The sequence below is a fragment of the Hibiscus syriacus genome, unplaced genomic scaffold, assembly GCF_006381635.1.
Source record: "Hibiscus syriacus cultivar Baekdansim isolate YM2019G1 unplaced genomic scaffold, ASM638163v2 tig00110287_pilon, whole genome shotgun sequence".
In the NCBI taxonomy this organism is placed as follows: domain Eukaryota; kingdom Viridiplantae; phylum Streptophyta; class Magnoliopsida; order Malvales; family Malvaceae; genus Hibiscus; species Hibiscus syriacus.
The window spans coordinates 495,055-507,455 of record NW_024062662.1 but is presented as its reverse complement, the minus strand read 5'-3'; the positions used below and the strand labels follow the sequence as shown (position 1 = coordinate 507,455).

Here is a 12,401-nt window from a genome sequence, read left to right as displayed (position 1 = left end):
AAAATTTAACTTGACAAAATTTCATATTTAAATTTTATATTTTGTGATTTTATAGAATATCTTTTATACATCTACCATATTTTATATATATTTAGTTATTCACACAATAAACCGTTAAATATCTTATTTTTAATTTGGTTAGACTCTAAGCAGATTACTCACTTATTGGACTAAAGATTATCTAAATTCTAAAAAACAATTTCCAATTATCTAATTTTTTTCTCGTATATGTAATTTGAACTATCCAAAAATAAAAAAGGAGATAAGATCCATATCCCTGTTGCTTAGTACTAGATTAGGGTTTAGGATGCGTTATGCAAAACCTACAACAATAAAATATTATTAAAACGTGTTAATTAACAAGTAAATAAAGAGAGAAGAGCAGTAAGCTTGGTGATATTTGCATAAAAGTGAAATGAATAAGTTGGAAGCATATGCAGCCGTGATAAGCCAATGGGAAAGATCCAAACAAACAAATGAAAAATGCAATAGACCCCATTTGTAAATGCTCCTCCAAAGTAGCCACCAAAGACAACATCATTCAAGCAAAGAAAAACACGAAGAAGACAGATTGTTCACTTTATTTGTGGAGGGTTAAATCATGAGTTGAGGGGACCATTCATTTACTTTTCTCATTTTTTAGGCTAAGATCGCCTTTTTGGTGGGTATTAGTATTATTAGTGGGTGGGACCCCCCCCCCCCAAAACCCCTTTGTAACTTTACTGGGTTTTCTACACGTGTGTAGTTTGCAATTGGTTTTTACTGTCTTTTCCATTTAATAATGGGGGCTTTGACATTATCATCATTATTCCACTAAAAGTTGAGAAATGTTGTTGTAAGTTTATTTCAATCAGTTAACCAAGAATTTAAACACCACCATCCTCTTCATTTTATTTTATTATCAATTTTTTTAGGGTAGAAAATTATAATACATGTTTTAATTTTTTATTTGAAACTTGAAAATACTTTGGAAAGTGATGGATTATATTCGATCATATGGGTTTATTAAAGAAAAATTTATCAGAAAATTCAAGTGACTTATTTATGATGTTTGTTATCTTTCAAGGATTAATTTGATGATTAAATTATTGGATTTAGACTTAAAATGTAAATTTTTTAATGATTAGTTCTTAGAGCCTAAAAGAGAAAAATAAGGGTTTAAGGTGAAACTGTGATTTTAAAGGTGAATTCAAGTAAGTTAAGGTGAAAATGGAGAGTAAGAAACATTGTAATTACAATGTCGTATTGAAATGAATATTGTGAATTTTTCCTACACTATATGCGCATGGGTTAGATGGATTCTAACATGTTCTTTTGATTATTTGTGTTATATGTTTGATGTATTTATAAACATAATTCAAAATCTGGATCTAACTATCAACAAAGGAAAGGAAAAAGGGTTATATTTTGACTTATATAAAAAAGTTACAAGGTGAGTGCAATACATACATAACATGATACATGTATGTTTTATACATCATTAGGAAAACTTGCGATGAGTCTACCTTGTTTATACTAGCATGACATTTATGTCATTAATCATATATTTGACATATTTTAAATATGTCAAAAGTTAATATAAAATGCATTGATAACTAATTTATTTATGATGTTATATAATGAATGTTATTTCGGGTATGAACTACCCAATATTGAATTATGTTGATATACAATGTCATGAATGAAATAAATATAGACTATATACTCAAGTAGGTCATTGAGGGACAATGTTATAGTTGACATATCATAGAGTCCAGCAGCATGATGCATATTTAATTTAGCACTATAGTGTATATAAAGGACACTTAGTGCACATGATGAGCACGACCTTATGTGTACTAGCACTTTAGTGCATATTTGACTAGTGTACTCAGGGTTCTCATAGGCTTATATTTGAGCTATTATTTATTGGTTAATAAATTATAAGAAGGTGATTAAGCTTATGAGTTTATGGAATAAATGACAAGTATATTGGTAAGAAATTATATGCATTGTTTATTTCATGTTAATATGTGTCACATGAAGGTAATACAAGTAAAGTGATCATGATGCATTGAGTATTGTTATTTCGTTATATATACAATGTATTGCATTGATTATTATTATTATCTCACTAAGTTTATATTTAACGTGTGATATTTTCACGCGTAGGTAAAAAGCAAAAAATTAGAGTAAGGAGTATCGAACATCACACTCATCAAGAGGTATATTTACAATATCAATAATTACTTAAATTTAATGTAGTTTAAATGTCTTGTTGGCATATATATATAATAATAATAGATTGTTTCTACTAATTTAGATATAACTGGTAATAAATTATAAGCTAGTCATATTAGTAATGATAGATAATGGTTAAAATAAACAGTGAATAAATTATATTAGTGTTTGTAATTGTTAAATGAATTACAAGTTTAGTAATTTGATAAATAATAAAATAAAATAGAGCTCCTGATTAAGATTGACTATAGAAAATTTTTAAGCAGCTATTAGTTTTGCTACCTGAAATTGAATTTAGTTTGGTTAATTAAAAACTAGAAATTGATAAATTGTATTTGGGAATTAAATACGGGTAACGGTGTTACACCCATTAACCCAATATAATTAACCCAACATAACACTCCAAAACCTAAGCCGGTTTTTATTCTAAACCCTACCAGCCCAAAATGCTAAGGAACCTAGCAGAACATTGGTGCCTCAGTCGCCGCTTATGGCCATTCCCCCTTCCACGCCTGCTCCATGCCAGCAGCACCACGCAAGCACGCCCCCCAGCTGCCTTCACGCTCTCCAGCAGCAGTGGTCCCGAGCACTTCCCCTGCTCCAAGCAACACACGTGAGCAGCCACGGCTGCACCAAATCAGCTCCACGCCAGCAAAAACGTGGCTCCTCGACTGAGCTCCCTTCTCCAATCCTCATCAGCAAATCATACAAGACAAAAATGAAATCAATGTAAATTTTGACATAAAAAAAGAGAGGGTGCTATATAAACAAAAAGGGGAGGATACTGTAAGGGTTCTCTTCCCCCAAATAAGCTTTTTCTCCCCTATGAAAAAACAGCGTAGGCTCCATTTTTTACACAGAGTTTTGTTTTGTAAGAGAGCAAAGACTCTCCTTTTTTTTGTAACAAAAACCAAACTCATACGAAAACAGAGGAAGCAATAAAAGCAAGAGCATTTCCAAAGGTCTTTTTTGGACCATCTTTTTTTATTTTTATTTTTTTCAAATAAAAAAACTAGAGTAAAAAACGAAAGGAGAGAATTGTAACGCTTGCCTTAGAGGTGTTCGAGCCTCGTTGGAGGTCTTGTTGGTCGCCGGGGTGGAGCATCGGAGAGGAGCGTGAGGCGTTTCGGGGTATTGGTTTAGGGTTTTAGCCCCCAAGTGGAGGTGTTAGGCTCTCTTTTGGGAAGTTTTTAGCCCCAAGTTTTCGGGGAGCGTGAGCATCGATTTACGGCGTTTGAGGCGGCGGCGTTAGGTTTGGGTGTTCGGCCGTGAGAGATGACGAAAGGGAGGCTTAAAAAGGAGGCAACTTTGATGTGGTTTTGTCCTTCTCGGCCGTCTTTAGAGGCCACCATCGGCGTTCGGAGCGAGTGGAGGCCACCAAGGCGGTGGGTTTCTTCTTGGTGAGGTGCGGCGGCTCACGCATGAGAGATGGGGAGAGGAGAGTTGGGAGAATAGAAATTAGGGTTGTTTTTGTTTAGACATAAGTTAGGCTTTAAATTCTAATTTTTGAATTTTCTGCAATTTCTTAATTTAAGCTTTAAGTTCTGATTGCTTCATTTTAGTCCTTTATTTAACATTTTAATTTTAATTTTGTATTTTTCAATTGTTTCAATTTAGTCCCTTTATATTTACTAATTGCTTTTAATTTTGTCTTTAATTTCATTTTGTTTAAATTTAGTCTTAGAATTTTAGACTTTAAATTAAACCTTTAGATTTAGATTTAAAATATTTTAGTCCTAATCTAGATTACTTAGGTTTTAGTTTTAGTCCTTTAATTTAGGAGAAATTTTAATTTGGTCATTGTTTTTGCTCGAGATTCTATTTTAATTATCAAATCAAATAATTGATTAAAATTGATTAGGTTAATAATTAGAGCCTCCACTTTAGGTTTAATTTCACACTTAGTTCTTAAACTCAGGGGAATTTTTAATTTGGTGCTCGATTGTGCTCGAGGTCCCATTTTGACTATTCAACTCAATAATTTATTTAAAAAAATGACTTGGATTAATATTAGAGCCTATAATTTTAGGTTTCATCCCCTAGGTTCTTTAAATTTCATAATTTGACCCTTTAAGTTAGAATAAGCTTTAACTAATTAATTTAGTATAATTACGCTCAATAACTGATTGTTTGATTGCATTTTGTTTAAAAAAATGAGACGATATTCATTTATTAGGAGGTTAGTAGTGTATCTCCCAGCTTTTATTCGGGAGTAATCGCTATTGATTCCCGAAGTAAATCATCCTTTTAAAATCATACATCATGATTTTAAAATGGATAAAGCAATGTTTATTTATTGTGGCTGATAACAAAGCTTTTGCTTGGGGTGGTCATTATTAGTCTTGATAAATTGACATCATTTTTAAAATATGCATACATAGTGAATCTTAAATTAAATAAAATTTCAAACTCAAAATTTTCAATTTTAAAATATAAGGTAATTGTCTAGGTACTAATTTGGGCGTTGTGGAGTGCTAATCATTCCCCATGCGTAACTAATTCCCGAACCTAATTTCTGATTTTGTAGACCAAAACTTAGTATTTTTAGTAAAATAAAATGTTTTATTAAATTTACTTGATTTTAGATGTTCCAATCTCACCTTAAAAATGATTGGTGATGACTCTAATCTTTTCATTAAAATCATTTATTTTCCAAAACATCGAATCAATTTTCCCACCGACATTCGGTCACGACAACTGCCTTTTCTTGATCCACTACAACATCAAACACATCCATACTAATTAACTGGCACTAAACAGACATACATCTCCTTAACTAACATTGTATAAAACCTCTTACATCGGTCTGCTTCGATAGGAACGACCTCAGATGCATACTTTGACAATCTCATGAATTTAGCCTCATACTCAGATATATTCATCGAACCCTAAACCAAGGTTATAAATTCTTTCTTCGTGGCATCCATATAAGAATCACTCATGAATTTAATCTTAAAGGATAACAAAAAATATAATCCCATGTCAATCTACTCGCATCTTACCCTTCTTCATGGTATTCAACCATCGATGTGTGTTACCTTATAGGAGGGAGGTCGTACACCCCAACTTCTCTTCAGCAGAATAGGTCATTTGCTTGAGAATACGCTCTATTTCATCCAACCATTCCTCAGAAAAAGTAGGGTTATCTCCTCTAACACCTAGCGTTCACAGATGCTCTAGAGGCAATCCACGCTGAGCAGGTTGAATAGGAGCCAGGGGAACATTAGTGATATAGTGAAAGGCACTAATCGTCACCTTGTTCAATGAATCAACATCAAAAGCTTGAGCATTAGGCCTTAGAGAGGGCGTAGAAGGGACATTAGTCGCACCATCATCTAGTGCACTCATATTATTATTCTGGCTCTACGAATAGACACATTAATACGAAGAGAGAGGCATGTTTATTTTTCTAACAAATAAACACAAGTAAACATAAGATTTCATAAGTGGCAAGTGATATATGGAAAATTCTACAACACAATTTCTTTCGGTGTTATGGAAATGTGTACCCAGTCCTACCCTAAACATACAATATTTCAAACAATATCAATCAAAGGTTCACAATTACTTGGTTTCACTTCTTGGTACTAATTTCATTGGTCAGAGTGTTTCCAACTTGGTTATATCTGATACGACCAAATGTGACACTCGCTACTTGACCAAGATGATCCAAACTGGATACTAAATATCGTATTAGTCACTTAAGTGATCCGATATAGATTCAAATATGTAGAATTTGTTTGAGAATAAATAAAATTAAAAATTTCCATTTAATCATACATTCAATTCATTTGTATCAATTGAGTAAAAACTTGGAACAGGTAAAAAGTCTCACTAAATCAATAATTATACTTTGGGTATTTATATCTTTTCATATTTATGTTATGAAAAACGTGCCAAAATTAGAACCTAAGATATGATGCTTCAACTCAATATGCATACAAGCATCAAGCAAAATTATAACCAAAACATCAATATACATATCGTAAATTTCTAATTCAAACACGAAATTAAAGTTACATACATCTACTATAAAAACTTCAGCTCGGTATGGGTTAGAATTTATACTCAATTAAAGTTTCAAAATCCAAGGACAGATTTATAAAATATTGTTCATATGAGTGCTAAAGGCTAAAAATTAATTTTAGGGACATAAAAAGAAGATTTAGAAAGAATTTCCATGAACCTAAACCTAAAGGATCAATCCTTTTTTTCGAGGGATTAGCTCAGAGAGAGGGAGAGAGATCCCCTCTATATTTACATGATAGTTTATATACACGTCCTTAGTGTCAAGCCTAAGGTAATAATGATTATCTATGGATTAACAGGCTAAACAATTATAATGTCAAATAATTAATTTGACTTAATAATTACGTGCATCAGTCAATGGTCATGTGAAAAGATTTTAGTTGACCGGTGAATATGAATCTCTAAAGGTTCTAGAAACTCCGAAAATGTTCATAGATGGAGGAGTGACAACGAAAATACAATTTTAATATTTAATATTTTCATTAATTGGATTAATGTCGTATTTTTCGTGAAGCTTTAGTTTAATAGTAAAATTGAAGTAAAAAATATACAAAATTAGATGGGATAACAAATAGTTTTATAGATTAAATGTGAAGTTATATATGTGCACTTAAGGCACGTCCCCTTGCATCATTATCCGTAATCCCATATATAATTATTTATTGATAGGCAGAAAGCTAAGCATTAGTTTAGTGGGTTTTCAATTTCACTTTCATTCTCGAATCACAAGTGTGCAAAAAGGAGAAGATGGACCACTCAAACCCACACTTCCTTTCACTCAATCACCCCCCATGAATTACTATTCGAAAATTGTACAGTGCATTTCAAAAAGTTTTAGTGTCAACAAAAACGACTTCTCTTGTCTTCACCCTTTACACAAATAAATATAAAAAAAGGTCCCAAATTAACGAATTAATGGCAAAAACCCATTTAGTTTAATCCCCACCACCTTTATTGGTTATATGCTACCCATGCGCTGGACGGCTTACACGTAACCTTTTTTATTCAATTTAACTTCAATATGATTCAATATCCTTAGAGCCTTAAACTGTTGTATTTGTATTATTAGATTCTAAGATAATTGTTTTGCTGCCCACTGTACGGCGTATTGTATATTAATGATTCGTGACTTTGGCAAGTTTCCGGTGTGTATGTAATTAGACAATCTAATATATTTTGATTATGTGAATGGGGTTTGCAATACTTTCGGGAAAAATTATTAGAAACTATTGAATTTCTGTTAATAAAGACGTTCAAAATACTCCATTATCTGAATAAAGTTTTCATGAATTCTTTAGAAATATTAAATCGTTCTTCGTCGCAATCATTTTTTAAAATTATTGTGTCCTGATCGTTTTTCAGAATCTATACATCTATGTTTTTGATAGATGACAGATATATATCTATAGTTTATCATCCTATTATATGTTTAATAATTTATAAATTTTGGTTTGAATATTAGTATTTTTTTATATTTTCAGGTAAAAAACAAGGAAATTGGTTTAGGCACAAGATATGCATTAATTTAGGTGATTGAGTGAAAGTGGTTGGCCAAGAAATGAGAGAGGTTAAGAGTGCAAAATGGCGTGAGGCTGAGGTTATGATCCCAAGTCCAAACGCGGAGTGGCTTAATTAATTACATTAAAAATGGCAAAAGACAAAGGACAGAAACACACATCTCCCAACTATCATTATTCCCCTTTATCTTCTATTTTTTCTCTCTTTTAGTCCTGTGTTATAAGTAGAATAGAATTCAAGAATTTTAATATTTCTTTATTTGTATTTAATTTTTTTATTTTTCCCTTAATATATTAATATATTAAATTATATTTAATAATTTATTCAAAATAATAAGTATACACCTGACCTCCTCTAACTATGAATGATGTTGATTTTGATGACACATATATCCCACATTCCCCCCTCCCCTCCTCTCCCCTTCCCTTATAAATCATTGATCCCCTTCACCATAAATTTCCAAGCAAAGTCTTTTGGTGTTTGTACGGTTTCGTCTACCTCTGCGAATCAAACAATATTGTTTTCTTTTTTATCATTTGAAAAAAATTATAAGTGTTTGAATTCGGATTTTAAATTTATTGTAGGAATAAACTGAGTTGAACTCAGGTTACTGAGCTCAATCAAACAATGCTTTTACTCCATCTTCTCTCTTATTTTCTATCTTGTTATATATATATATATATGAAGGCACTAGTGTTTGATGTTTAAGGTGAGAGTTTGTTATTAAACAATGGGTTATGGTGAGCTTATTATACGAAGCTATGATGCCCAAAATGATAGAGCTCGAGTAGAAGATTTCGAGAGAAGATGTGAGGTAGGCCCAGCTAAGAGAGTGTTTCTCTTCACAGACACTTTGGGTGATCCCATCTGTAGAATCAGAAACAGTCCAATTTACAAAATGCTGGTATCATTTCTCTGCCCTTTCAATCCTCTTTTTCAGGACCATTATTTATCATATTGATTGATCAATGTTTCATTTTCTTTTTCATGGTAGGTAGCTGAGTTGGACAGCCAGTTGGTTGGTGTCATCCAGGGCTCCATAAAGCTTGTAACAGTTCACAAACCACCCAATGATGTAGCCAAGGTGGGCTATATCTTGGGCTTAAGGGTTGCGCCGCTTTATCGAAGAAGACGGATCGGGTCGAGCCTCGTTATCAAATTGGAAGAATGGTTCATTGTCAATGACGTTGATTATGCATATATGGCCACCGAGAAAGATAACGAGGCCTCGGTCAAGCTCTTCGTAGACAAGCTCAGTTATGTCAAATTCCAGACGCCGACGATTCTCGTAAACCCCGTCAGCCGTCGGAGGTCCCAAATATCATCCAAAGTTGAATTAGCAAAGCTGAATATCGAAGAAGCCGAATCGATCTACCGTAAATTCATGTCGTCGACACAATTCTTCCCTATTGATATAGGAAACATATTGAGAAACAAACTGAGCTTGGGAACCTGGGCTGCTTATCCCAGAGGAGAATCGTGGGGAGAAGTCCCAAGTAGTTGGGCAATGCTTAGTGTATGGAACAGTGGGGAGCTTTTCAAGTTGAGGTTAGGGAATGCACCTTTATCTTGTTTGATGTACACCAAGAGCTCACGGTTCATGGAAAAGCTTCTCCCATGCTTTAAACTGCCAGGCCTGCCGGATTTCTTCCATCCATTCGGCTTCTACTTCATATACGGTGTGTACGGAAAAGGTCCCTTGTCCGGCAAGCTGGTGCGGACCCTGTGTCGATTCGTGCACAACATGGCTTCATCAAAGTCCAAGGATTGTAAGGTTGTTGTTACAGAAGTTGGAGGAAGCGACACGTGGAGAGTTCACATTCCACATTGGAAATTACTGTCGTGTCCGGAGGATTTGTGGTGCATAAAGGCCTTGAAGAATGAAGAAAGGGATAGGCTCCATGAATTGACAAAAACCCCACCAACGAGGGGTCTTTTTGTTGACCCAAGAGAGGTCTGAAAATCCTGGCCCGAGCCGCATGTAGGTCTTTTGACATGATATCCATCTCCTTGGTGGGGGCTTTTCTCTTGTTCCTTTCACATCGCTCACACTAAATCTCAAAAGTTTTCCTCAATTAGAACCCACCCTCGGTCTCCTAATTTGCTTGTAACTTTTTTTTTTCATTTTCACCTCATCATTCCGACTGATCAATCGCCAGTGGTATATTGAGGGGATTCTCCATTATCATGAAAGAAAAAAAAACATCATACACTTCTTCAATAATTTATATTTAACTTAATTGCAATTTTCATTTCAATCATAAATTTTTAATTTAACCAAATTATATCATTCGACTTTTACTATTAATTGAATCATTTAACAGGAAAAAAAATTCATTGAGATGTTTACTTAACATATTCTTTAGATATCATCATCAAATAATATTTAATTGATAGTTTAAATAATTTTCATTAATTTTTTTTAAAAAAATGGGTTTTTATTTGAATTTAATTAAATGAAAATTTTGAGAAAAATCTAATAAAATTTTAAATTGTGAATATTCAACTTATTTGATGGTGATATATGTAAAATATGTTAAGTGGAAGTGTTAATTTAAATTTCTTCGTTATAATTATTTAATAATGTTAATATAAATAATTTATAAATAATAAAATTTAAATAAGATAATTTTATCGAACTCATCAAGTGATTTCAATATTAAAGGGAATGTTATTCTCATAGAGCTCCTAAGTTCGAGTAGTTGCATCTGTAGAATTTATGTACGTTATCAATTGGTTAAATTTTTTTTGAATAGATATTACCTTATAATCACTCTATATTATTAAATAATAATAAAAAAAAAGTTAATTATATTAAAAACGTGTGATTAAAATGAAAATGGAAACATTAAACTAAAGTACCCTCCATCTGTTACATGTTTTAAGCAAAACATTTCCAACTCAAGATTTCGGCGGCATCTCTTTTGTTTGTTGTGTTGTGGCATTTTGGGAAGATGTTTATCTCACCATCGTCAATGAAGGCGTCTTCCATTTTCAGTAAGCCTAGCTTATGCAGAAAAAGCAATGGTAGGTTAGGGTTTTAGGTCAGTTGTCTAGTCAATAAGACCGTATTAAGATAAAGCAGCCTAATAAGCTACGCGACTATTCTTTCCTACCATATTTGGTAGCCTATTCTCAATCCGCCACTGTTAAATTCAAACCCATTAATATTGCCAAAGTCAATGTTTTATTAACAATCCTGATGAAACTTTATTGGTAATTAATAAGAATGTTAACTTAGGTAATCATTTAGATTTTAGATTGAATTACGTCATGTCAGGTTAAATTGGATATAAATTATGTCAGGTTAAATTGGATATAAGTTATGTCAAGTTAATTGAATGTTTGATTCGGACTAACTTAAATCCGGTTCGACTCAGATTCAGATTATTTTCATGTTGACTTGAAATAAGATTTAGTTCGGGTTTGAGTCAGGTTAATTTTAGTTCAGATCAATAGCTCATGTCAAAACAGTTTGAGTCTAGATCAATTAAATATCAGGTTAATTCAGGTTTGGATAGACTTCAAGTCATGTCTCGTTTAGATTGAGTCATGTCATTGACAAATAAAATTTATGTTAGATCTTATCGGGTATGAATGGACTATTAATAGTCGAGATAATCAAAACAATGTCCTATAGTCGGGAGATCATTTTGTAACTTTTAATTGTTGGAGGACTCAACAAAACATTTCCCTATAGTCGGGAGACCATTTGTGTATTTTACCCTAATATATAAATATTTTAAAATCTGCTAAGTTAATAAGTTGGGTATGAGGTATTAGGTTTAGAATTTAAATAAAATAATAACTAAGAGGTATTAGATAAAACTAGCATGTATGAAAAAAATATAGATAGGCCTAAATAAACTTGGGTTAACCATTTTAGTAGTATTGATAATATTAGATAAAATTTGAAACTAATATATTAGGTTGGATCAAATTTATGATGTTAATTTCATGGAACTACATATCAAAACAAATCACTAACTAAATTAATATAGGATAAAATTATAAATGATCATCAAACTATGATAAAATGATCCTTTTAGTCATTCAACTTTTTAAAAGTTATAAAATAAGAATTAAACTTTAGATTTTGTTAAAAATATAAGACCAATCATTAACTATCATTAAGGGATGATGTGATATTCTAATTGATAAAAAAATATCTTCTTTGATCCCTCAATTGATTAAAATTTTCTTTTGACATTTTCAATATTTTTAAGTAAGACTTTTTAAAATATACTTTTTAATAAATATATTGGATTTTAGAATTTATTTCTGAAATTAAAAATATATTTTTAAATTATATTTAAATTTATTAAACATAATTTAAATAATTGAATCACATTGCTTAATAAAAAAATTGATTTCGCTTTCTATTGAAATTATTGGATCTCGAAAATTATAGATTATAAATTTTAAAAAATTAATCATAACTAAACGAAAATTATTTATAAAATAATTTGAAGAATTAAAAAATTCATAAAGTTATAATTTTAAACATATTTATCATTTTAAAAATAAATTGTGAATTTCTATAGTTTTTTAATATATTTTTTAAATTATTACTTAGAAATATCAAAAAATTATCAAAAATGAAACTTTATTTATAATTAGGGGGTAAATGAGAT

At 31.7% G+C, this 12,401-nt stretch overlaps 1 protein-coding gene across 1 annotated transcript; it reads left to right on the top strand.

Moving 5' to 3' along the window:
- Positions 1-8,414: 8,414 nt before the first annotated feature.
- On the top strand, positions 8,415-9,942 carry LOC120116242 (probable N-acetyltransferase HLS1). The gene is made up of 2 exons (XM_039136782.1): positions 8,415-8,671; positions 8,762-9,942. The coding sequence occupies exons 1-2, from the start codon at positions 8,498-8,500 to the stop codon at positions 9,725-9,727; spliced, it is 1,140 nt and encodes a 379-aa protein (XP_038992713.1). The 5' UTR covers positions 8,415-8,497; the 3' UTR covers positions 9,728-9,942.
- The last annotated feature ends 2,459 nt before the right edge of the window (positions 9,943-12,401 follow it).